The sequence below is a fragment of the Pseudorca crassidens genome, chromosome 4 (assembly GCF_039906515.1).
Source record: "Pseudorca crassidens isolate mPseCra1 chromosome 4, mPseCra1.hap1, whole genome shotgun sequence".
Taxonomy (NCBI): domain Eukaryota; kingdom Metazoa; phylum Chordata; class Mammalia; order Artiodactyla; family Delphinidae; genus Pseudorca; species Pseudorca crassidens.
In genome coordinates, this window is record NC_090299.1 from 35,651,142 (window position 1) to 35,675,791 (window position 24,650).

A 24,650-nucleotide genomic window follows, 5' to 3' on the forward strand; every position below is an offset into this window, starting at 1 on the left:
TCCGCGGCGTGTGGGATCTTCCCGGACCGGGGCACGAACCCGTGTCCCCTGCCTCGGCAGGCGGACTCTCAACCACTGCGCCACCAGGAAAGCCCTGTTTTGTTTTAAATTAAAAAAACAAAACAAAAAAAAAAAAACAGTGTAATTCTTTAAAGGTCCTAATTCTCTTTTGTTAGTGAAGAAAAAATTCTCGGCTTTGTTTTTCCACAGATTGCAAACTCTTGAAGGATGGGGTGGAGGATTGCGTTTGTAAACGGCTGCCAGCACTTCAACGGCGTTTAGCAAACAATAGTTATCTCTGCTATTACCTTGAGAGCCTCTGGCCACAGGCTATCCGGACCCACTCTCTGCGAGCCTCAAGCTTCCTTTTCCTCCAGACCCTTATAACTGCTCCCCCAACCCTTATCCGTGGACACGCCACCGGCCCGGCGTCCCCCGCGCCGCGACGCAAATGGAACGGCCTATGACGTCACGAGGCCGCGGCTCAATCAGACGCGGCGTTTGGGAAATTTTAAATTTAAAGGCGGGGTGGATCTTACGCTCAGAAGCGCCGGGCGCGGAGGTTTTTGTACAGTTTCCTGGGATCCAGCCCGGCAGGATGGCCGATGAAGGAGCCGTCGCCGTCGCCGTCTGCGTGCGGGTTCGGCCGCTCAACAGCAGGTAGGTGGGCCAGACCTTGCCCAGGTTCCCGTTGCGGCCTCCGGCCCGGGCCCGAGCCGCAGGAGTGAGTCCTCGCTGCTCCTTCCTGCTCCGCTGCCTAGAAACTCGGCCATTGACCCGCTTTGTGCCTTGGTTTCTTATGTGTAAAGTGACGGGCCAGGATCGGAGGATCTAGAGGATACTTTCCAGCTGTGGGATTCTCTTAAGTCTATAACTCCGGCTCGCCGACATTAAAAACCCTACTCCCTGCGCTGCTCTGCCGTCCCCCCATCTGCGCTCCCCATCCCTCCCCCAGGAAAGTCGCATAGGAAAAATCCTTACTGGCACTCTTCACAGCTAGTCATTTTACATTTAACTGACGCTCTGTCCCCCTTTACTGTATACTCCTTGAGCGCAAGAACTAGTCAGTCTTCTTCCATTGTATCCGGTAGACCCTCAACACTTCAGTGAGTGAACTCCACGTTCAGGTTGAATGACCGATATTCATCAAAATTGATTTTTTTTTTAGTTCAGTGTACTGTACTAAACACACACTACCATCGTTGCCCAGTGGATCTTACGTTCTAAAGGGGTAGACAGAAAATAAAGTGAAAAATATAGAATATTAAGTGATGATACTGGAGTAATAAATGCTATAGAGAAAAAACAGGAAGGGGCAGAAATGAAAATGAAGTCTGTTTGCTTTGCCTGTCTCGGGCCTTTGCCCCAGAATGCTGACACATTTTGTTTGAGAAACATTTGTTAACCATTACTGGGTGTTTAATAAATAAAAATATCAAATTGAGGAATTTCCTATTTTTAAGAAGCTAATTAATGCATTAGAAGAAATCTACATAAAGCATTATAATACATCCTGACAGGTGTTATGATAGACAGGTGGAGAATGTTTGCTAGAGGAGTCTTTAGTCCTTAAGTGAGACAGTTTAGGGGAGGGACAGGGCTGTGTAGGAAACTCCTGATACTTCTCATGAATGAAAGAACAGTTAAGTTAGTTAATGGAAACATAAGTCAGGGTATTCCAGGCAGAGAGGGGTCGAATCTTATTTTGGAGTGACCTTCAGGCAGTTGATTTGTATGGGGTTAGGGTGTATATAGGAATTTAGAGGAAGATATGGCTCGAAGAGAGAAATTACAATGATCCAGGTGTCATGTGCCAAATTAAGGATTTCAGATGGTTTTTAAAGGCTTTAAGCAGGAGGGACATAACCAGAGTTGCATTTTCAACGTATCTTTTCAGCTGCCAGTACTGCGTTGGAAGGTGGAAGTGAAGAGCTTCACAAAGAAACTCCCATGAAAGTGCAGGAGGTCACAAAGCCCCATTTAAAATCCACCTTTGACCCCTCAAAGGTGGATTTTCCACATTTATCCTATTTATGGTATACGTCATTACCATCTTTTAAAATATTCATCAGAAGATGAGGTCTTTTCAGTTATCTTTCATGTAACACAACTTCTGTGACCAGTTATTCTAAAATGCAGTTTTTTTATTCTTTTAGAGAAGAGGCGCTTGGAAAAGATACTCAAGTTTACTGGAAAACTGACAATAATACAATTTATCAAGTTGATGGGAGTAAATCCTTCAATTTTGGTAAGTTTATAACAGCATCAAAAGTTAACCTGGTATCATTTTTCTGTTATGAGTACAAAAGCCTTATGAATAACACTGGATTTGTCACTAAAGATCAAACTAAGCCTTCAGTAAACTGCTTCAGTGGAAACTTTGAAAAATTGTTCATTCATGTATGCTAAGTAAGATAATAAACTGACACTTAAAACATAGCAATAATAAAAAATAATAATAAGTAAATAAAAAATTAAACACAGTTATAGTCATAGTGCCTTTTAACTGAAATTAACATTTTTCCTCTTATTCGTCAACGTACTTGTGGCGTGAAACTCTGTAAGCCCAAAATATGTTATTTAATGTCAAGTCATCTTTAAGATCTTCCAGTTTGGTTTCTTTGTTGTTGTTGTTTCTTTTTTTGTTGTTTATTTTCTTTTTTTTTTTTCCAGTTGTTTTTCAAAAATTTTTAAAGAATAAATAGTGAAGATATTCCTTCTTTGTCTGGTAGAATACAGTGGGGACCTATCTCTGCTTTTGTGGATCTTATTTGGTGGAAAGAAAGGCTTTAAACAAGTTTTTACACTTATGATGACATAAGCTTTGTGGGAGTTTATAGCAGGGATCTAACTAATCTAGGTGTCTGAAATGGTACCACTTACACTGGGACCTGCAGGATGAGTGAGAGTTAGCTAGGACAAAGGGACTTGGAGGACCTAACTAGGTTAACTAGGTTGATTTGTGTATTGATTTAGCATGTATATAGTGCTGACAATGTGCCAGGCACTGTTCTAAGCACTTCATATATATTAACTCATTTAATCCTCCTAATAAGCTTATATAAATTTGGTACCTTCCCATTTTAATGAGGAATCAGAGAGGCCTGGAGTCACACAGCCAGCAAATGAAAGAGTCAGGCTCCAGATCTGTGTTCCAGCCACACTACCATGCTGCCACTTAGGCACCATAGAGCAACAGTGACGGCCTGTCACCAACCTCAGGAGTAAGTGATTAAGTTGTCCAATTAGTGTTTAACTAGAAAGCCACAAAGATACGCAGAAGAGAAAATGATTCCTGGTAAAGGAATGTTTGGTGGTATTAACATAATTTTTAAAAGGTAATATGTGCCAGAGATTATAAAACCTAAGTACCACAGATTCTCAGTAGCCATATACGCCCATGCAGGTTTTGGACTCATCCAGCTGTCTGAAACAGATAACATTAAAGTTTGAATCACCCTGCCATTTCTCCTTGCTCTAAAATCATGACCCTTAAGCAGCCTACAGAGGGCACTTTGGTTTTCCATATTGTTCTGCCCATAGGGCAGATGTGTGGTCATGGTGCAAGCAGTGTGATCACTGAATTTCTCATTGTAGGTCAGTACATTACCCTCCTGATTTACAAATCCATTTCTTGTGAGCTTTTTAATGTGAGGGCACTGCTAAAAGGGTGGTCTATTTTTAATGTGCTAACAAAAGCAGAGAACCACATCCTGGACTTGTGAATTTATCAGTGCAAATGCTACTCTAAACCCAGCCTTTAGCAGCACTTCAGCTTTGGTCAGTACTTTTCTTCCAAATATCTGCGTTTTTTGGTTTCGTTTGAGCTAGACCTTTTTGCTAGGTATGTTAAAAACATTAACATTTCTCAAAGAATAGTAATAGTTTATACTTCCAAAGTATTAACATATGTTCACAATAATTCTATGAGGAAGATAATATATATCCATTTTACACATTAGGGAACTGAGGCACGGAGACATCAACCACTTTGGCCAAAATAACACTGTAAATGGCAGAACCAAGATTTGCAGGCGGTCTGATTCTGGACCCCCATGTTCAGCCACCATGCCCTACTGCCTCTTGAAAGCACATAGGGTAACAGACTTGTATTTTTTCTGTGTGAGGACCAACACATTTTACCTAAAGAGAAGAGTATTTTCAGAGGACAAATAAGTTGAAGGAAATATTGTGTCTTAAATCTTTTATCATACCATATCCTGACAATTTTATTTCTGTGGGCAACTACTAATTCAGAATGAAAAAAGTTAATTTGTTTGACTTAACTTTTATGTTTTGTTTTTTAGATCGTGTCTTTCATAGTAATGAAACTACTAAAAATGTGTATGAAGAAATAGCAGTACCAATCATAGATTCTGCCATACAAGGCTACAATGGTGTGTATTCACTGCAAAAACATTTCAGTCTTGGGGGTCTGTTTAGCAAGTATTGATAGTTTTATACACTATAGATTCATTTTTAATCTTTGCATGTGTGTGTTTTGTTTTTGCAGGTACTATATTTGCCTATGGGCAGACTGCATCAGGAAAAACATATACTATGTTGGGGTCACAAGATTATTTGGGAGTAATACCAAGGGCAATTCATGACATTTTCCAAAAAATTAAGAAGGTAAATAATTTAGCTAAATTTCTAGTACATGCAGGTAAAAGTGGTGATAATAGGATAGCAACCTTAGTGTTCTCTTGTAATGATGAAGTATATTTATAGTTATCTCTTGATTATCCATAAGGAAAGAAGGAAGGCATAGCATAGATTCATTTTTTTCCCACAAACTTACTAACTACAAAGCTTAAAGTTCTTTCATTCTTTCCTTTGAATCATGAAACAGTACTCCCACCAAAAAGTGGACATTAAGGAACAGGAAAATCTTATCATAATGATTAGGTCCTCATTGCCTTTGTTTAGCTACCAGTGATTATTAAGGAGCAGTAAAAAGTAGACTAGATAAAAGATGAGGGAATCAGAAGGTCAGAATAGGCAAGCTAATTAGTTGAGCTGGTATTAAACTAGTTTTTTCATCATTACTTTATTTTTAATTTCTTGAATATATGTAGGTTTTATTTTGAGGTTAGAGAATTGGACTGGGTATTTTCCTGTTATAATTCTATGATACTATACTTTTCATTATTTCTGAAAAAATGCTTTACTGTTGTTGTTGCTTGTTATCAATATAGAAGCACAGGGGAAGTTTTGTTTTTTGTTTGTTTTACAAAGATAATTTCCTGAAAGACAAGTACCACATGACTTCACTTATATGTGGAATCTAAAAAACAAAACAAATGAACAAACAAAACAGAAACAGACTCATAGATACAGAGAACAAACAGGTGGTTGTCAGAGGGGAGGGAAGTTGGAGGAATGAGAGAAATAGGTGAGGGAGATTAAAGGGTACAAATGTCCAGTTAGAAAATAAATGAGTCACAGGGATGAAATGTGCAGCATGGGGAAAATTGTCAATAATATTGTAACATCTTTGTATGGTGACAGATGGTAACTAGGCTTATCATGTGATCATTTTGACATGTATGGAAATATCGAATCACCATGTTGTGCACCAGGAACTAACATAGTGGAATAGGTCAACTATACATCAACTAAAAAATAAGTAAATATTTTTAGGGCTTCCCTGGTGGCGCAGTGGTTGAGAGTCCGCCTGCCGATGCAGGGGACACGGGTTCGTGCTCCGGTCCGGGAAGATCCCACATGCCGCGGAGCGGCTGGGCCCGTGAGCCATGGCCGCTGAGCCTGCGCGTCCGGAGCCTGTGCTCCGCAACGGGAGAGGCCACAACAGTGAGAGGCCCGCGTACCGCAAAAAATAAATAAATAAATAAAAAGTTTTAAAAGATAGTTTCTCAAAGAATATGTTAATATTTAATATTAGCACATAAGCATTCATTATTAGATTTTCATAATTGGATGATCTCTGATGTTTTCTGATATGTTTTCACATATCTTTTTCTTCTAGTTTCCTGATAGGGAATTTCTTTTACGTGTGTCTTACATGGAGATATACAATGAAACCATTACAGACTTACTCTGTGACACTGAGAAAATGAAGCCTTTAATAATTCGGGAAGACTTCAATGTAAGTAACAGAGTGGCTCAAAAAAGAGTTACTCATTGGGATTATTTTTCTTGAACATTTGCCTTTAATTTCTATATATTTTAAAGTGTCTCCTGTTACGATCATTTGTTTTTTATTTTCTTTCTTAAACATTTATAGAGATTATCTCTTAAGTAACATGTATAGTTTTTAAATATTGACAGCTATAATATTGTGGCATAAGTGCCTAAAAAGAGCAAGCTGGAAGTCTCAGGTTAGAATTCGGTGTATTTTGGTACAGGAAATAAATTGTAAATAGCATAGATTTAGTTGTTATTTTTGTACAGAAGTGCCCATTTTCTACTCTTAACTTCCACAAATGAATTGTATAATACTTTGCACTTTCTTTTTGAAATGCAAAATTTTAAGTGACTTATAGTTCTCTACTTTTCCCATAATTAAACTTGTTTCAGAGGAATGTGTATGTGGCTGATCTCACAGAAGAAGTTGTTTATACATCAGAAATGGCTTTGAAGTGGATCACAAAAGGAGAGAGTAAGACTTTATACTGTATTTCTTCAAAACACGTGTAAAAACTATTTAATTGATGTATTTAGGCTTTAAATCACACTTTTCACTTCTAAACTTAAATACAAGTTAGTGTTTTTCTTTGGATTGTAATATACACAGCTGAAATATGATTCTTTTACAGAGAACAGGCATTATGGAATTACAAAAATGAATCAAAGAAGTAGTCGTTCTCATACCATTTTTAGGATGGTAGGTAATTCTCTCTATATTTGGTCTTTCCAATTAAAAATACACTAATTTTTCTACAAGTTGCCTTTTCTTTCTAGATTTTGGAAAGTAGAGAGAAAGGTGAACCTAATTTTGAAGGATCTGTCAAGGTGTCCCATTTGGTGAGTATTGATGAACCGTGATAAAGTACTAAATGAGCCGAACCAAAATTTAATTTAGCTGCTGTATGTTTGGTTTCATGAGAACTGTTAACTAATTGGCAAAAGCATCTATAAATTGGTAGTTCAGTCTCATCACTAACATGAGATTACTAGCGGAAATGTGAGAAGAGTTCAGAGAATCTTACTTCCTGTGATCTTATAGCTGCCATTTCCTGAACTTTAGATGTAAGAACTGTAGGAGTTGAGGCTTTCCCTAACTAGTAATTGAGGAAGGGTTGATTCCATGCATATTTAAGAGTTAAAGTAATCTTGGAATTTGGTGATTTTTTTGTGTTTGGGGTTTTGAGGGTTTTTTTGGTCTCTGCCAATGGTATTGATACTTATGAGATGAACAAAAACCTGGGTGAGATAGTTAAAAAATAAATCAGATTATTCAAGTTCATAGTTAAGTACAATAAGAAAATAAGCTTTGTATTATAAACAGTGTTTTAGACTATAAATCCCTTGAAAGGAAGAGTGATATCTCCTTCATCTTTGTAACTCCAACGCATTGTACATAGTTTATATTCAATACCTATTTGTTGATAAGTGAATATAAGCATTATGCAAACATTCCTCCATGCTGCACTGTATCATTTCTCTTTTTTGTGCTTCCTTTCTATTCCTTACCATTATTGCTTTATTCTGTCTTCAAGGCCTAAATTCTTTAGTTTGATATGGGATATGATGTAAGATTTCTCGATTTGATTTGAAAACTTCAGGGGAAAAAGTAATAAATCTATAATATGTTTGTTTTTCAGATTTTGAAAAATCAGAGTCTTAAGTATCTAATTCTAGTTCACCTGAGTTATTTTACTATACAAGTATAGCATTTATTTTAGTAGATTAGTCTTTAACAACAACGAAAAACATAAAACCTAACTTCTGTTTTGTTTTCCAAACCTAGCCTGTGATATATCACTACAATTTTAACTTTTCTCTCATAGTTTAGCTTTAATTATAAATTAAGTTTAATTATAATTAAATTTAATTATAATTTAGCTTGACATATTCAGTGATCTGTTTGGTGTCTTTTATTATATTATTTGATGCTCCATCATCTGGGGACCATAGAAACCATCTGGTCCAACACTCCAGACTTCCCACTTACTCTAAGTATCTTCTTGGAAAGAAGTCTTCCCCAAAGAGTCTTTTTCTGGCTCTTTGGAGGTGGTCTTTTTATGAGTGTCTCCTGGCCTTTCTGGAATAATAACATCCAGGTGCTCTTAGCTCTGCTCCTTTATTCCCTTTTGTGGCTTCTTTCCTACTACGCTCCTAGTCAAAGCACAGGAGTGTTCTGTGGCTTTTCTTCCCTTGTTTGCCCTTGTTACCATTTCTGTGTTGACGATGGTCAAATGTTTATTGTTTCTAATGTCTCTGAGTTCTATTTTATTTATTTTTTTATACAGCAGTTTCTTATTAGTTATCCATTTTATACATATTAGTGTATACATGTCAATCCCAATCTCCCAATTCATCCCACCACCACCACTTTCCCCCCTTTGTGTCCATACGTTTGTTCTCTACATCTGTATCTCAATTTCTGCCCTGCAGACCGGTTCATCGGTACCATTTTTCTAGGTTCCACAAATATGCGTTAATATACGATATTTGTTTTTCTCTTTCTGACTTAATTTCACTCTGTATGACAGTCTCTAGATCCATCCATGTCTCTACAAATAACCCAATTTCATTCCTTTTTATGGCTGAGTAATATTCCATTGTATATATGTACCACATCTTCTTTATCCATTCGTGTGTTGATGGGCATTTAGGTTTCTTCCATGTCCTGTCTATTGTAAATAGTGCTGCAATGAACATTGGGGTGCATGTCTTTTTGAGTTATGGTTTTCTCTGGGTATATGCCCAGTAGTGGGATTGCTGGGTCATACGGTAATTCTATTTTTAGTTTTTTAAGGAACCTCCATCCTGTTCTTCATAGTGGCTGTATCAATTTACATTCCCACCAACAGTGCAAGAGAGTTCCTTTTCTCCACACCCTCTCCAGCATTTGTTGTATGTAGATTTTCTGATGATGCCCATTCTAACTGGTGTGAAGTGATACCTCATTGTAGTTTTGATTTGCATTTCTCTAATAATTAGTGATGTTGAGCAGCTTTTCATGTGCTTCTTGGCCAACTGTATGTCTTCTTTGGAGAAATGTCTATTTAGGTCTTCTGCCCATTTTTGGATTGGGTTGTTTGTTTTTTGGATATTGAGCTGCATGAGCTGTTTACATATTTTGGAGATTAATCCTTTGATCGTTGATTCGTTTGCAAATATTTTCTCCCATTCTGAGGGTTGTCTTTTCGTCTTGTTTATAGTTTCCTTTGCTGTGCAAAAACTTTTATGTTTCCTTAAGTCCCATTTGTTTATTTTTGTTTTTATTTCCATTACTTTAGGAGGTGGATCAAAAACAATCTTGCTGTGATTTGTGTCAGTGTTCTTCCTATGTTTTCCTCTAAGAGTTTTATAGTGTACGGTCTTACATTTAGGTCTCTAATCCATTTTGAGTTTATTTTTGTGTATGGTGTTAGGGAGTGTTCTAATTTTATTCTTTTTACATGTAGCTGTCCAGTTTTCCCAGCACCACTTATTGAAGAGGCTCTCTTTTCTCCATTGTATATCCTTGCCTCCTTTGTCATAGATTAATTGACCATAGGTACATGGGTTTATCTCTGGGCTTTCTATCCTGTTCCATTGATCTATATTTCTGTTTTTGTGCCAGTACCATATTGTCTTGATTACTGTAGCTTTGTAATATAGTCTGAAGTCAGGGAGTCTGATTCCTCTAGCTCCGTTTTTTTCCCTCCAGACTGCTTTGGCTATTCAGGGTCTTTTGTGTCTCCATACAAATTTTAAGATTTTTTATTCTAGTTCTGTAAAAAAACTGCCATTGGTAATTTCATAGGGATTGCATTGAATCTGTAGATTGCTTTGGGTAGGATAGTCATTTTCACAATATTGATTCTTCCAATCCAAGAACACGGTATATCTCTCCATCTGTTTGTATCATCTTTAATTTCTTTCATCAGTGTCTTACAGTTTTCTGCATACAGGTCTTTTGTCTCCCTAGGTAGGTTTATTCCTAGGTATTTTATTCTTATTGTTGCAGTGGTAAATGGGAGTGTTTCCTTAATTTCTCCTTCAGATTTTTCATCATTAGTGTATAGGAATGCAAGAGATTTCTGTGCATTAATTTTGTATCCTGAAACTTTACCAGATTCATTGATTAGCTCTAGTAGTTTTCTGGTGGCATCTTTAGGATTCTCTGTGTATAGTATCATGTCATCTGCAAACAGTGACCGTTTTACTTCTTTTCCAATTTGTATTTCTTTTTCTTCTCTGATTGCCGTGGCTAGGACTTCCAAAACTATGTTGAATAGTAGTGGTGAGAGTGTTCATCCTTGTCTTGTTCCTGATCTTAGGGGAAATGCTTTCAGTTTTTCACCTTTGAGTTTGAGTTCTAATTCCTGTCTTTCTAAAGATTGTCCCACTGTTATCTCAAACTTCAGTGGATCTAAAACCAAATTAATTTCTTCCTATTCTAATGAATATTCCTTTTTCCAGTAATACTAGCATTATCCTGGTCACCTAGGCTGGAAACCCAAGTCTATTTTGGCTCATTTTTTCTTTCTTTCCCTTTTCTCCAGTCATCACCATTTCTTCCTGATCCTACCTGTCATCATTCCATTGGGTGTCATACTCATTTAGGTTCTCATCTCTCTTGAATTACTCTGTCATTCTCCTGGGCCTGGCCTCTAGGACTCTAGTCTTCCTTTCTTTGGTCTGTTATGCAGATTTCTAATGTTACTAAGCACTACTTTTGCTGTGGCATTTCCTTGGACAAGATCTGGCTTAACCAGTCTTACTTTGCTTCCTTCTGGTCCACATAAGCTCCTCTCTTATAGATAGACTGAGCTTCTTAGTGCCTTTGAACACTAATGCTTGTCCTCATCTTTTTACTTTAATTCATGCTTTCATCACCACTTTTCCCCTTTATTATGTATCTAGGTCACTTGTACTAGATAGTATATAACAACGATTAGACTTCTTTGAGTATTTTAGAGAAAGCAGTATCTGAGACAGGACTGTAAAGCAGGAGTACATAATTACCTGCCTACTCCTCAAAGAGAGAGATAACTTAAATCTCTGACTTTCTTTTAATGCATTAATAATATTTACTGGGCTCTCAGATTAAAAAACAAAGAGGACATCCCTCCACTACTTACTGTCTCCACTACGACGTCCCTAGCCCAAGCCACCATCATCTCTCACTTATATTCCTGCACTAGCCTCCTAACTGGGCTAACTGCTGCCACTTCTGCCCCTCTCCAGTTCATTCTCTATCTAGGATACCACGGTTGATCTTTCAGAAAGTTAAATCAAGATACGTCACTGTTTTGATTAAAGCCCTCTCTTGGCTTCCCATTGTGCTTGGAAAATCCAACGTTCTTACCCCTACTTACAAAGCTCTGCATAATCTGACTCCTACCTCCTTCTCTTATGCTATGTGTTCCATTGCCACTTCACCAACTCTGCCAGGTTGCCCTTTTTATTTTTTGAGCATACCAAGCTCACTTCTGTTTTGTGACTGAGTGTACTGGCTGCTCTTTTAATCTACACTGTGCTTCCCTTGGTTTTACATGGCTGCCTCCCTCTGTCATTCCAGATCTGAGCTTAATGGGAAGTCTACCCCTACCACTCAGTCCAGAGAACCTACTCTGTCCCTTCTTTCCTCTTCCAGGACTCTCTTTAAATTATCTGTATTACATTTACCAGGTTATGTTTCCTATCTGTCTTCTTCTGTCTTCTCAGCAACTTCCTCCTCTCCTCTTACCACTCCATATAGAATATAAGCTCTATCAGGACAGGGACCTTACTTGTCGAATTCATTGCCATATCCCTAGCACCTAACATACTGCCTGAAGCATGACAGTCACTTTTTTCCAACAATATTTGTGAAATGAAAGAGGTCCGTGCTTTTAAAGATGCTACAGTAGAGTCAGAGACAAATGACTAGCTCCACACAATAAGTGCTGTAAGAATAAGTCATCTATAATGACCTCTGGGTACAGTCAAAAGAACAACTCATTCAAGGTATGGGAGGAGAAAGGATAAAATCAGCAAAGCTACATTGAGCAGGTAACATTTGCCTTTGGTCCTGAATAAAGACTAGGGGCGATCTAGAACTTTAGAAGTAACAAAGAGAATGACAAAAGGTAGCACTTAGGAGTGTAGAAGTACATGAGGCGTTTAGGGTGTAGTGAGTAGTTCAGCTAGAGTTAGGAGTAAGTAATGAATAGATATGATGCTGGGGCCACACAAGTGCCAGACTGCAAAGAATCACATTCATATGATAAGGTTTTGAACTTTGTGTAGTAAATAGAAAACCTATTCTGGTGGCATTATGGAGGATACAAAGAAGGAACAAGGGTTACAGATCGGTTTGACAAGGGAAGGCCTGAACAGTGGGGTGAAAGATGAGGGTACAGATGGGGTGTTCAAGTAAACTATGTGTTTTAAATGTTCTTTCAGTAGTTTGGGTTTTATCTCATTATGCTTCCTAAAGGTTTATTATCATCTGTCTTACAGAATTTGGTTGATCTTGCTGGCAGTGAAAGAGCTGCTCAAACAGGTGCTGAAGGTAATGAAAACTTATGAAATATGTTGGTCTGAGTGTCTTCATGTTCTTTCACAGAATAAAAGTGCTACCATGCATTTTAGAAACTAATAATGACAATAATAATTTTGTGATAAAAGTCCTTCATGTAAAAAGCAGCTTATGTATGTGGCTAATTATCTAATTTGGGCTACTATAGCATCAATTAAAAAACTAGAACTGTACAGTTGATAGGATTGTATAGCTGAAAAGCTCGTGAGAGTACCATGAAAACCATCTAAATTTCCATATCAGGTAAGAAAATTCAGAAGGGAAGTGGGGCACAAAATTAATATACAGACATTAATAATTCTATAATACAAATAACCAGTTAGAATATTTAGTGTGCAAAAAGACTCAATTTACAATGATGGCTTAAAAGGTGTAATACCTAGGAAGAAACTCAACAAAAATTGCACAGGGCCAAAATAAAGAAAACTTCAAAACAGACCTGAAGGACATAACCAAATACTTCAACAAATGGAAAAGCATACTTAGATGGGAAGGTGCAAAATCATAAAGATGTCAAGCCTCTCTCTGTGTTCATTTCCTGCAGCCTGACATAAAGACACCCTGCTGAGCATGGCCTATATCCACCAGACCAGACCCATGAACGGGAAATAAATGCTTATTGTTTTAAGGTGGCTTGTTAAGCAGTGATATTACAGCAATAGCTGAATAATGCACCTGTGAAATAACAGCTATTCAGAGTTATTTATTGCAGTATTTTTTGTATACATGGTAGATTGAAAACCTACATATCCCTCAACAGGGTTCTAGGTAAATAATTTCTGATACATCCATACAATGGAATTCTATGCTATGAAAAAGAATGAAAAAGACCAGTGTTTACTGATATGATGCACAATATACTGCCAAGTGAAAAAAGCAAAGTGCAAAATAGTGTGTATAGTATGCTACTATTTGTCTGAAAAAGAAAGGGGAGAAATGAATATATATGAACTTGTATTTCTACAAATCTAGAAGAATAAATAATAAACATGGTTTACTGGTAGAGGGAACAGGAACTGGTTGGGGCATAAAACTGGAATAGAGCTTTTTCCAGGTACTTTTTTTTAATGTTAGAGTCATGTGAGCATACTCACAATATTAAAATGAGAACTTTTTTTGGTTTTGAGCCTATAGTTGTCTATATTTGAAGGTTTGGAAAAAATAGATTTGAATGGAGGAATTAGAGGAGCTCTTTTAGACAATGGGCTTTCCCTCCCTCTTATTCTTTTCTTAGTCATCTTTTTCATTTTGCCATTTCTCTCAGGTGATAACCTTTCTGATTCACCTAATTGGGGGAGGGTTAGGGAGAGAGCTCCTCCACCAGTGGTATTAAAGGTGAGCTCAAATCTGGTCCAAAGCATGGACTTCAACATCTGTCCCTTTAATTTCTACTTTCTCTCATAATTTACTGATAAGTTCATCATCCAGTACAGGGCTCAATTTTAGTTTTTATATTTGTTTAATAAATGCAGGTTTGCGACTCAAAGAAGGCTGTAATATAAATCGAAGCTTATTTATTTTGGGACAAGTGATCAAGAAACTTAGTGATGGACAAGTTGGGTATGTTTATCCCACTGTACTCTATCTGTTAATGCTTATGTTTTCATTAGGTCGAGAATTGTAATATTTTATTGACACTCAAATAAATGTTCTTATTTCATATATTCAAAAGCTTTCATGACTCTGTGATCATGCTTGGCTTCTTATACATATGATTGTGTCCTACTAAATTTACTTTCTATATTTTAAATATTTTTTAGTTAGTAGTTTTGATCTGCCTCATGTAACCTGTAAATAATTAATTTTTTTAACTGTAGCTATTTTAAGTTTCTACATTAAGAACCAACCACTTTTGTTATATAAAAATTCTTACTCTTTTTCTTCCCAAACTCATTTCTCACTAAGTGGTTTCATAAATTATCGAGATAGCAAATTAACACGAATTCTCCAGAATTCCTTGGGAGGAAATGCAAAAACACGTATTATCTGCACAATTACTCCAGTGTCTTTTGATGAAACTCTTACTACTCTCCAGGTGAGTGTGATTTTTATCTCAGCTTAATAGGAGGGGATATCATCTTTAAGAAGGAAAAATTACCTACTAAAAATAGGTAGAGTTTTTTTAATTCACATAACTACCTGTTAAAATAAAATTACATGTTGTCTGCTAAATAGCATTTCTTAATTTTCCCAAAATTCAATCATTCATATCCCACCTCCACAATTTTTGCCACATCCAACACTATTTTACTGAAATTGACTTGATATTTTTCTTTTACAAACTCACTTTTTTACTTAATTGATTATGAAAGGAAACGTTATATCAGTTCCGTAAATGAAAAACTAGTATCACTTGCAACAAATAGAAGGTGACCCAAAAAACATGTGTATGTGCTTATAATAAAATAATTCCTAAATTCCTGCTAGCTAATTGTTGCCTGCCTTTGCACTGAGCCTAAGGCCTGCATTTTATGTTTAAAAAAGGAGAGGGGCGAGTAGGGGGGAATTGAATTGTCCGTAGAATAGCTGTCTCAATGAAGGATTCAATGTTTTATATAATGGATACCTTCATGTACCCACTTAAAGTAACTTCTGATACTCATACTCTAAGAAACATTGCTTTAAATAGCTACTGAGCACTGAGTCGAGGTACTGTCAGAGAAAACAGATAGAAAATAGAGTCCCTGGCTTCACAGAATGTATAGTCTTATAGGGAAGATAAGACCTGTCTTCCAACATGATTGCCTTGGATTAATACTTAAGTAGCTAGTAAGTAGGATAGCCGTTCAAAGGAAGGAGAGAGGCTTTTGACTGGAGCATTACAGGCATTGTTACAGGGACATAAAATGCACTCTGTACTCAAAAGTATTAAACTACCTGGGAAGAGTACTGATTTTTCTTTACAAAACTTAATTACAGGAAGACCAGATATTATTAATTTACTTAATTTTTGTGTGTGGAGCACATAACACTCTTGTATTTTTTCCCAGTTTGCCAGCACTGCTAAACATATGAAGAATACTCCTTACGTTAACGAGGTATCAAATGATGAAGCTCTCCTGAAAAGATACAGAAAAGAAATAATGGATCTTAAAAAGCAATTAGAGGAGGTATGTGTGAACCATGTATTTCAGTAAAGAGTAGGGACAGATTTAGAATTGAGATCTACCTAATCGCCCAGAGATTCTTAAGTCATCAATATCTGAGTTTTGCAACCTAAATTTAAAACAGCTTTCAACTAAAGAAATCAACTCATAAAAATTTGAGTTTAATTTACTATAAACTGAAAGATTTGGTTTCTTGAAGTTATTTTAGAGTTTGTTTTTCATTTTCAAAGGGGAAAATTTGATACTTTCAAGTGGGCCAAGTGGAGATAATTTTTTTTTTTTAATTGTCACAAATTATACATAGGGAATTAGGTTAAAAAAGAGAGATCATGTATAGGTACCTAAAACTACTTTCTAGTTTCACGTTAACTTGAATTTTTCTTCCAACCCTGAGATAGCAATCTAATAAGATAGCATAATCACTTGTCATTGTTTGTTTTAACTATTATGGTCCTCTATTTTATATAAATCTTGCATTTTAGTGATCTTTTTAGGAATAAGCTAAAATATCAAATGGTAGTCTTATGAAAACATCTCTTCCTTTGCTGTAGGTATTCAAATCTCTGCTTTTATGACTTCTCTGCCTACTATTTATATATTTTTAGGCAACTAATAGAATTGCTTTAAGAGCATTGTAATGGCATATAGAATAGTGACATGAGAAGAAATGTATATTTGACTTTATTTTTAGTTTGAGAAATTACTGATTATGGTAACTGTGTATTGGTGTTCTGCAGGTAGGGTATATTTTATTTCAATAAAATTAAAATTCTCTTAGTTCACATACAAATTTCTATTCTGTTCTTTTAAGCTACTTTCGAAGTTTTAAAATCTAGCTACATTTGTTATTAACATAACCCAATATTACATTCTGTAGGTTTCTTTAGAGACTCGAGCCCAGGCAATGGAAAAAGACCAAATGGCACAACTTTTGGAAGAAAAAGATTTACTTCAAAAAGTGCAGATTGAGAAAATTCAAAACTTAACACGGATGCTGGTGACCTCTTCTTCCCTCACATCACAACAGGAATTAAAGGTAAAATTTAAAAGATGACAACTTAAACTTGGTATACAGAGAATAGAACGGGTATTCCTATGCGTTTATTACATAGTTATGCATTTCTTATCTTTTGATACAGTGTATTCAAGAAACCCAGAACTTTTGTGTTGCTATTTACCTATATAGCAACAAAACACCTAAGAGAAGAGGTTTATTAAAAAATACTGATCCCTAATGTAGAGGTCCTAATTCAAGGATTCAAGCTTACCACCTATGTTTTCTTCTAGGAGTTTTATGGTTTCAGGTGTTAACATTCAAGTCTTTAATCAGTTTGAGTTGATTTTTGTGTATAGTGTAAGATAGTGGCCCAGTTTCGTTCTTTTGCGTATGGCTGTCCAGTTTTTCCAACATCATTTACTGAACAGACTGTCCTTTCCCTATTGTATCTTCCTGGTTCCTTTGTTGTAAATTAATTGATCATATATGTGTAGGGTTTATTTCTGAGCTCTCTGTTCTGTTCCATTTGTCTATGTGTCTGTTTTTATGGCACTATCATACATATTGTTTTGATTGCTATAGCTTTGTAATACAGTTTGAAATCAGGAAGCATGCTGCCTCCAGCTTTGCTCTTCTTTCTCAAGATTGCTTTGGCTATTTGGAGTCTTTCATGGTTTAGAGTCTAGAGTATATTCAAGGAATCTATTTGCAATATGCTTCTTAAGAACTTCAAATAAAATTAATTAGGGATTGGAAACCACAGATGTCTAGAGTATGTGGGAATATTTTCTGTTTAAAGAAACAGAAATATTAGTATCAGGAAATTGATCTAGAATATAGATCAACATACTGATCAAAATTCTGGCTTCCAGTTTTTGTGGTTTTTATTTTTACTAGAGTAGGGATTTATTTATCCAACAAATATTTTCTTAAGAGCACAGCCTCTGGATTTGAACTACCTGGTTTTGAATCCCTGTTCTGTCAGTTCCTAACACTTGACCTTGGGCCATTTCTCAAATACACTTTGCTGCAGTTTCCTTATCTGTGATATATAGCTTGATCCCCACCTCATAGGATTGTTGTGAGAATTAAGTGAAGTAACATACAGTACATGCTTAACACTATAATTTCTGCTCAGCAAATCCTCAATAAATATATACTATTAAGATAATTATTAATAGACATTATGTTCAGGTCACCATTCTAAGTATTTAGAAGATGCTCTAGATCAATTTGTTGACTGAGTGATGAGTAGGAAATAGCCCAGTGGAAGGCATAAGGAATAGTGTTTCAGGAAGACACTTAAATGTACAGAAGCTTAAAATTGGGGGAAAACAGTATATTTCTTGGACTTTCTGGTGGCAGGGGCATTTTAAAACCTCAGTGAAGGACTTGAATGTTGCATTATGCTAAGGACAAGGAAAAGCCTTGTATGGAACATAATCGGAATTGCATTTTGGGAAGGTGAGGCTATTATGTGCATCAGATAGATTGGGCCTCTGCAATGATTGTGGCTCTGGAGGTCGAAGAAATCGGATAAACTGGAGAGCTATTTGGGAGGTAGCCTCAACAGGATTTTGTGATTATGTAGACACAGCGGCAGAGAAAGGGAGAAGGAGGTATCCAAAATGACTTGCTGGCATTACTAGGCTTTCTGGGTAGCTGGTAGCATATTCACTGAGTTGAGGAACACTGAATGAAGAGCAGTGGAGCTGCTCAGTGTTTGATTCAGGACATCTCCATTTTAAGATGTCAGGCAGTCGAAAATGTGAAAGGTCTGACATGGAGGTATCAATTTGGCATTAACTACTGCAGATCCAACTTAGAGTCCTGGGAATGGGTGAGCTTGCTCTGGAAGCATGTTGAAAATGGAAAAAACAGAGGGTCAGGCACAAAACCCCATGAAACAACAACTTTTTAGGTAAAGGCAGTAAAGAAGAATCCCTGAAGGAACCCATGTTTAGCTCAGAATTTAGAAGGAAACCAGCTGAATGTGGTAACCAAGGGAACAGAGTATTTCAGAGTGGTAGTGGTCAGCATTGTCACATTCTGCTGAGAAGTTAAGTAAGATACACATAGACAAAAATGCTTTGGATTTAGAAATAAGAAGCTCATTTGCAAAAGCAATTTTGAGTTATGTGCTGGTAGTGAAAGCCACCTTGCAGTGGGTTGAGATGACTCAAAGGGATGGAATCTTGAATACAGTAGAAGGGTCTGGCCTTAGAAGGAGAAACATCTATTCATGATAACAAGGACAGAGGAAAGGATAGGCATCAGTTCAGGTAATGCTTTTGTAAGTTTAGTCTTTTATTGTCTTTCTGAAGTAAGAAGTTTAATTTTTCTGCTCTGATAGCAGGAGATGGTGGAGACACAAGTTCATAGACAATGCTAAGAGTTTGAAATAGTATAGCCTTTATAGGGAATAGAAAAGAAAGCCAACAAGGAGGAAAAGAGTCTTACCGGGAAGCATTAAGGACCCAGGTGATGGTGGCAGCCAGTCTTCTGACTGTATGCCCTGGCAGTGTTCAGGAGGCTGATAAAGTCTTAAAAGACAGTGTAATTCATCTGTGTGTACACTGTGTTGGAATAGGTTTGGGGAACAGATACTGGGTCAAATAATTTGAGGCTGTTGACCCAAAAACATGGTTGAAGTGATGATCTATGGAATCTAAGATGATAGGAAGAGAAAAACAGGAATAAAGTAAGGTACCTTGTAAGCTAAGTAACTATAATGGGATTAACTGGATAAAGAAAGTGGAGGATAGCCACTGTACTAAGAGCATGTCTGGGTTTATGAGTTTGAGATAATGACAAGGTCCAGGAGTGGCTTTGGGAGCACGTGGAGTTGAGGTGAAGGTCTTTGGAGTCAAACATGTATGTACAGCTAGGTTTTTGCAGAGCAGGCTGTGGAAAGGGCTGGCTATTTCAAGCAAAAGGGTAGTATGTGGTAGAGGCATGAAAGCATGCAGAATATTCTGGGGACAGCAGATAATGTTGACAGGCAATGCAGTAGAATGCTTGGTGGATAGGCTCTGAAGTTAACAGGCATGGGCTCAGCTTCCAGTTGGCTGTATGACTCTACTCAGCTTCTCCAAACTTTCTGGACACCCAGCTCAACTATAAAATGGATGTAGTAATAGAGGATTGTTGAGAGGATCAAATAAGAGGAGATAATGCTTGTACTAGTAGAGACACAAGAGAAGAATGCTAGCTGTGAAATATGGAAAGACACAAACACTTAGGAAGTGGGCAGGGGAAGAGAAACCAGCAAAGCAGAATGAGAGATGAAGACAGCTAGCTGGGTGGGATAAGAATCAGGAGACAGAAATGACCCTGAAGGGATGAGGAAGAAGTAGATAGATGATGAGGAAGAAGACAATGTAGAAACTAAAAGAAAATGGTAGCTAGAGAGAAGTGAGGAGTCAAGGGATTGTTTTTTTAAAACTCAACAGCAGATAAATAAGCTTGAGCATTCGTACAGCTAAGAGGAAGGAGCTAGGGAAGATGATAGATGAACAGATAACTGAGTGGAACAGAACTGGGCACCCAAAAGTGCTTTCGGTAGCTCTAAGGGGGCAGCAACAGTTGTCCCTTCCGTATATCCCCAGGTTACTTGAAGAGTTGAGAGTCAACCGATTCCTTTCAGTTACATTCCAGAGAAGCTTATAAGTAAACCTTCTAATAAAATATGCAATTTAAATAGTAGTTTCATCAAATTTATTATGGGGTTAAATACTGATCTGAAAAGTTTGAATATGTTTTCTTATCTCAGGTTATCCTTAAACTGGTAAGATATTAAAGTAGATTTAGTAAACATTCTGCCAAGTCGATGGGGTTTTTTGTTTGTTTGTTTTGGGTTTTTTTGTTTGTTTGTTTTTATTTATTTATTTTGGCTGCATCGGGTCTTAGTTGCGACACACAGGATCTTCACGGAGGCATGCAGGATCTTTTGTTGCCGCGCGCGCGTGGGCTCTTTGTTGCAGTGCTTCTGTCTAGTGGCCACAGGTTTTCTCTCTCTAGTTGTGGCGTGTGGGCTCCAGAACACGTGGACTCTGTAGTTTGCAGCGTGGGAGCTCTCTAGTTGAGGCGCAGGAGCTCAGTAGTTGTGGCGCAGGCTTAGTTGCCCTGTGGCATGTGGGATCTTAGTTTCCCGACCAGCGATCGAACCTGCGTCCCCTGCATTGGAAGGTGGATTCTTTACCACTGGACCACCAGGGAAGTCCCAATGGTTTTTTAAAATGGAAACTAGTTCCCTTGTTTTAAGATGTTGAGCCCAGATCTGTGTGAGGTAATTTTGATTTCTTTCTCTTCAGGCTAAAAAAAAACGAAGAGTTACTTGGTGCCTTGGCAAAATTAACAAAATGAAGGACTCAAACTATGTAAATGAATTCAGTATGCCAGTGAATGTAACAACAAAAACACATAAGGCTGCTGTAACTTTAGGAGAAATTGATGAATGTGAGTACTTTTTCAATTAGTTTTAATTATAAAAACATCCCTATAAAGAGAGACTTTATTTATAACTCAATTAATGTGATAAACACATTTAAATAAAATGTATGTATTTTAGGTGTAATTACAATGGAGATAATGATAAAAATAAGTAATTTTAAGAAAGTGAACGTTCATGACGTTCTCTATTTCTAGATTTCTTAAGAATAATGCATTATAGTTGAAACACATGTTTTTATTCTAATCATTATCCAGTTAAATTAGTATCCATATAACAAACATCAGCCTTAAACTCTGCTAACCTTGAAAGGATGGCGTTTACACAGGAATCCGTTTCAAAATTATGTCTCCAACATAGTTATAAATATTTTTTAGGGGCATTTTTAAATCTACTTAAAATAATCAAATCTCAAATTTAGAATTTGTCCTTTTTACCTATATTGTATTAAGGACCCCTGTATGTTATCACTCATTCTAACCAGTGATCTTAATTGACATAATAATTTAAATGATCACGTTTGTTGTTAATGTATTCTTGGCTATGATCATACCGTGAGCACGTATTAGCTAATTTGAGTTTATTACCTCTGATCAGATTTTTTTTTTTATCTTTGAGTTTTAAGAAACTTAATAACAAGCTTATGGATAAATTTCTTTTCCCTCTAATTATAGCTGTCTGTTCAGAGTCTGATATTTTCAGTAACACTCTTGATACATTAACTGAGATAGAGTGGAATCCAGCAACAAAGCTACTAAGTCAGGTAACTTAAATGTATTTTACAGAGTATTATCCTTTTACTCTTTTTTAAATTCATTTGTTATCGGGGTTTATTGTTGTTGCTGTAACACATTTCTAGCTCTGACTTAATTTCAGTAACAGTTTTGCTTCTAATTAAGGCCAGTAGAGTTTTAAAGGTCAATAAATAATCCCTCAGTTTCATTTCCTAGATTCAGAGCTACCTGAGAAATAAGATAGTAGTCAGACAGGTGGAGAGTTAAATTATCAGCTTTATTACTAAGGAGCTTAAGGATCTGTATTCCATTATGAGCGCTACCTCCTACTTCTGACTCAGCTTTTCTAGTCAGACACAGACAGAGCATTTGTTTATGATTTATTTTTTTTTAATTTTAACCCTTTCAAAATAGTCGTCTTCTATTCTAAGTTAGCTAATTTACCAAAATGCAGATCCTTTATCTTACTCTGGATCAAGCTAGACCATTAAAAAGTTATTGAAGAAGAAAATGGCCTAAACCACCAAACGATTCAAGGTTAAATTAATTATTTGGTTAATCCAAATTTTGTTAAGGAAACAAACAATATATGATTGGAATTCTCTCTGACTTGAAAATTTGGGTTTGTTTGCAATAGGAAAACTTAGAAAGTGAATTGAGTTCACTTCGTGCAAACTATGATAATCTGGTGTTAGACTATGAACAACTAAGAAGAGAAAATGAAGAAATGGAATTGAAATTAAAAGAAAAGAATGATTTGGATGAATTTGAGGCTCTAGAAAGAAAAGCAGAGAAAGATCAAGAGGTAAAGGATGTGGAAATATGAAACTAAACTAAAACCACACATTTAAATGAGGTATCATTCTCTTAAAGGTATTTCTAAGGTTGAGATATTGGGGATCCAACCATTTTCCATATGTATACACAATTTAGAGAACTTGAGAAATAATTTATTTCTATTTTAAAAGAGTTGAATCATATTTGTTTCACTTGTGCTTATGCACAAGGAGAAGAAATTAAGAACATCTTTAGGAAGGTTTGGTGAATGTGCCTATTGATGGATTTGTCTTGAAGAAGTTATTTCCTTATAATTTGTATATTAAAATATTTAATTTATTAACATATCAGAAGTCCTGCCTAGAACGTAGCCATTTCCTACTGAGACCGATATGAATTTTAATATGTTGCTGAATGTTTTATATATGGATACTACCTATTAATGGATTTTGTTTTCTTTAGAAAATATTTTCCTAAATAGCTAGAACATTAGAATAGCTAGGGAAGCTAATTTTGCACATTTCTTTTTCCATATAAGAAACTTACTGTGAAAATTAGTATAATTAATACTAAATAATTTTAATGGAATTTTTAGAAATGAAATGGATCACTTAAATTTTTCAAGTGTGTAGTATTAGGCTACATGTTAAGAGAATGTAATCCATAAACCATCAGACTTTGGGGACTTGGTAACTGTCCAGAAGAATTCAAGCAATTTCTTAGTGTGGAGAGTCTTTAACCTAGAGTTCATAGACCCTATGAAATTATTCTATAGAATTTTGGAGTGCATATTCAGTTTTGTGGAGTAAGAATCCATAGCTGTTATCAGACTTGTGACGTGATCCACGAATCCCCTCAAAAATAAGAGCTGGTGTTTTGATGTAGGTAAAACATGAGTTAATTTGCAGCTACTTATTTCTGTATGGAGAGCCCAAAGGGACACAGTTCCTTTTCCTCAGTATCAAAGTTTCTCACCTACTTTTCTTTTTTAAAAAGAAAAAAAAATTCTGTGCCAAAACTATTATTTCTGTTCTACCTACAAATTACATTTACTCCTACATTTCATAGGTATTATATCCTGAGAGGCAAAAGTCTATAACTTCTCTACAGACTTTCATTTAATTTGTTTTAAAATTTGTGAATTCGCAGAATGTAAAACTTCATGAAAAGAACAGTAGACTTCATAAACAGTTTTATTGAGAGGGGGTGCTCTAGTGTTGTGGTTAAGAGCACGGTCTCTGGAGCAAACTACCTGGAATGAAGCCCTAGTTCTGCTGTTTATTAGCTCACCACAGATTTGAGCCTGTCACGAATTATTGGCAAGGCTTTGAGCAAGTCATCACGTCTCTCAGGGCTTACGTTTTTGTGTATCTTCCTCCTTGAAGTTAGATCTGGAGCTTGTCAAGTCCCCTTCTAACTCCAAAATCTCACCTAATTTTTTTGTATATATCTTATAAAAAAATACGGTATAAAATTACCTTTGGGCATGTGTGTAGCAGTAATTTCTCTAATTTTTCTTACATCACTTATACATTCAATTAATTATTAAAATCAAAGCTCACTGAATTGACTCACACACGAAAAGATTACAAAATAACACAGAATATATGCCTTGAATCTCACATCTCGATTTTTTTTTTCTTTTTACAGTTAAGGGGGAAAATAATCCTATTCTCTTTACTTTTACTTAGACACACATTGAAATTCTAGGTTCTGTGAGGTAACCTAAAAGTTTCAGTAATATAGACTTACTCTGTTCAAAGACAGTTTTACAATATGCATTTCATGTTAAACTACAAATACAAATGTAGGTGTATGCAACAAAATATGTTCTGAAACCTACATTTTGGGGAAAAGTTTAACCAAAACGGAGTAAAGGTCAAAT

At 36.3% G+C, this 24,650-nt stretch overlaps 1 protein-coding gene across 6 annotated transcripts in view; it reads left to right on the plus strand.

Annotated features, from left to right (window-relative positions):
- The first annotated feature begins 533 nt into the window (after nt 1–533).
- The window catches only part of CENPE (centromere protein E), a 73,782-nt gene continuing 49,665 nt past the window's right edge, over nt 534–24,650 (plus strand). For 5 of the 6 annotated variants that reach the window (XM_067735442.1, XM_067735444.1, XM_067735443.1 and 2 more), the window contains exons 1-16: nt 534–660; nt 2,157–2,248; nt 4,308–4,397; nt 4,514–4,632; nt 5,990–6,109; nt 6,541–6,622; nt 6,780–6,847; nt 6,925–6,987; nt 12,622–12,673; nt 14,173–14,260; nt 14,606–14,735; nt 15,691–15,810; nt 16,685–16,843; nt 21,118–21,262; nt 21,929–22,017; nt 22,626–22,793. In XM_067735442.1, the coding sequence (XP_067591543.1) occupies nt 599–660; nt 2,157–2,248; nt 4,308–4,397; nt 4,514–4,632; nt 5,990–6,109; nt 6,541–6,622; nt 6,780–6,847; nt 6,925–6,987; nt 12,622–12,673; nt 14,173–14,260; nt 14,606–14,735; nt 15,691–15,810; nt 16,685–16,843; nt 21,118–21,262; nt 21,929–22,017; nt 22,626–22,793 (1,647 nt within the window). In that variant the 5' untranslated portion in view covers nt 534–598. The remainder of the gene's footprint in view (nt 661–2,156; nt 2,249–4,307; nt 4,398–4,513; nt 4,633–5,989; nt 6,110–6,540; nt 6,623–6,779; nt 6,848–6,924; nt 6,988–12,621; nt 12,674–14,172; nt 14,261–14,605; nt 14,736–15,690; nt 15,811–16,684; nt 16,844–21,117; nt 21,263–21,928; nt 22,018–22,625; nt 22,794–24,650) is intronic. The other variant, XM_067735448.1, reaches the window with a different exon arrangement.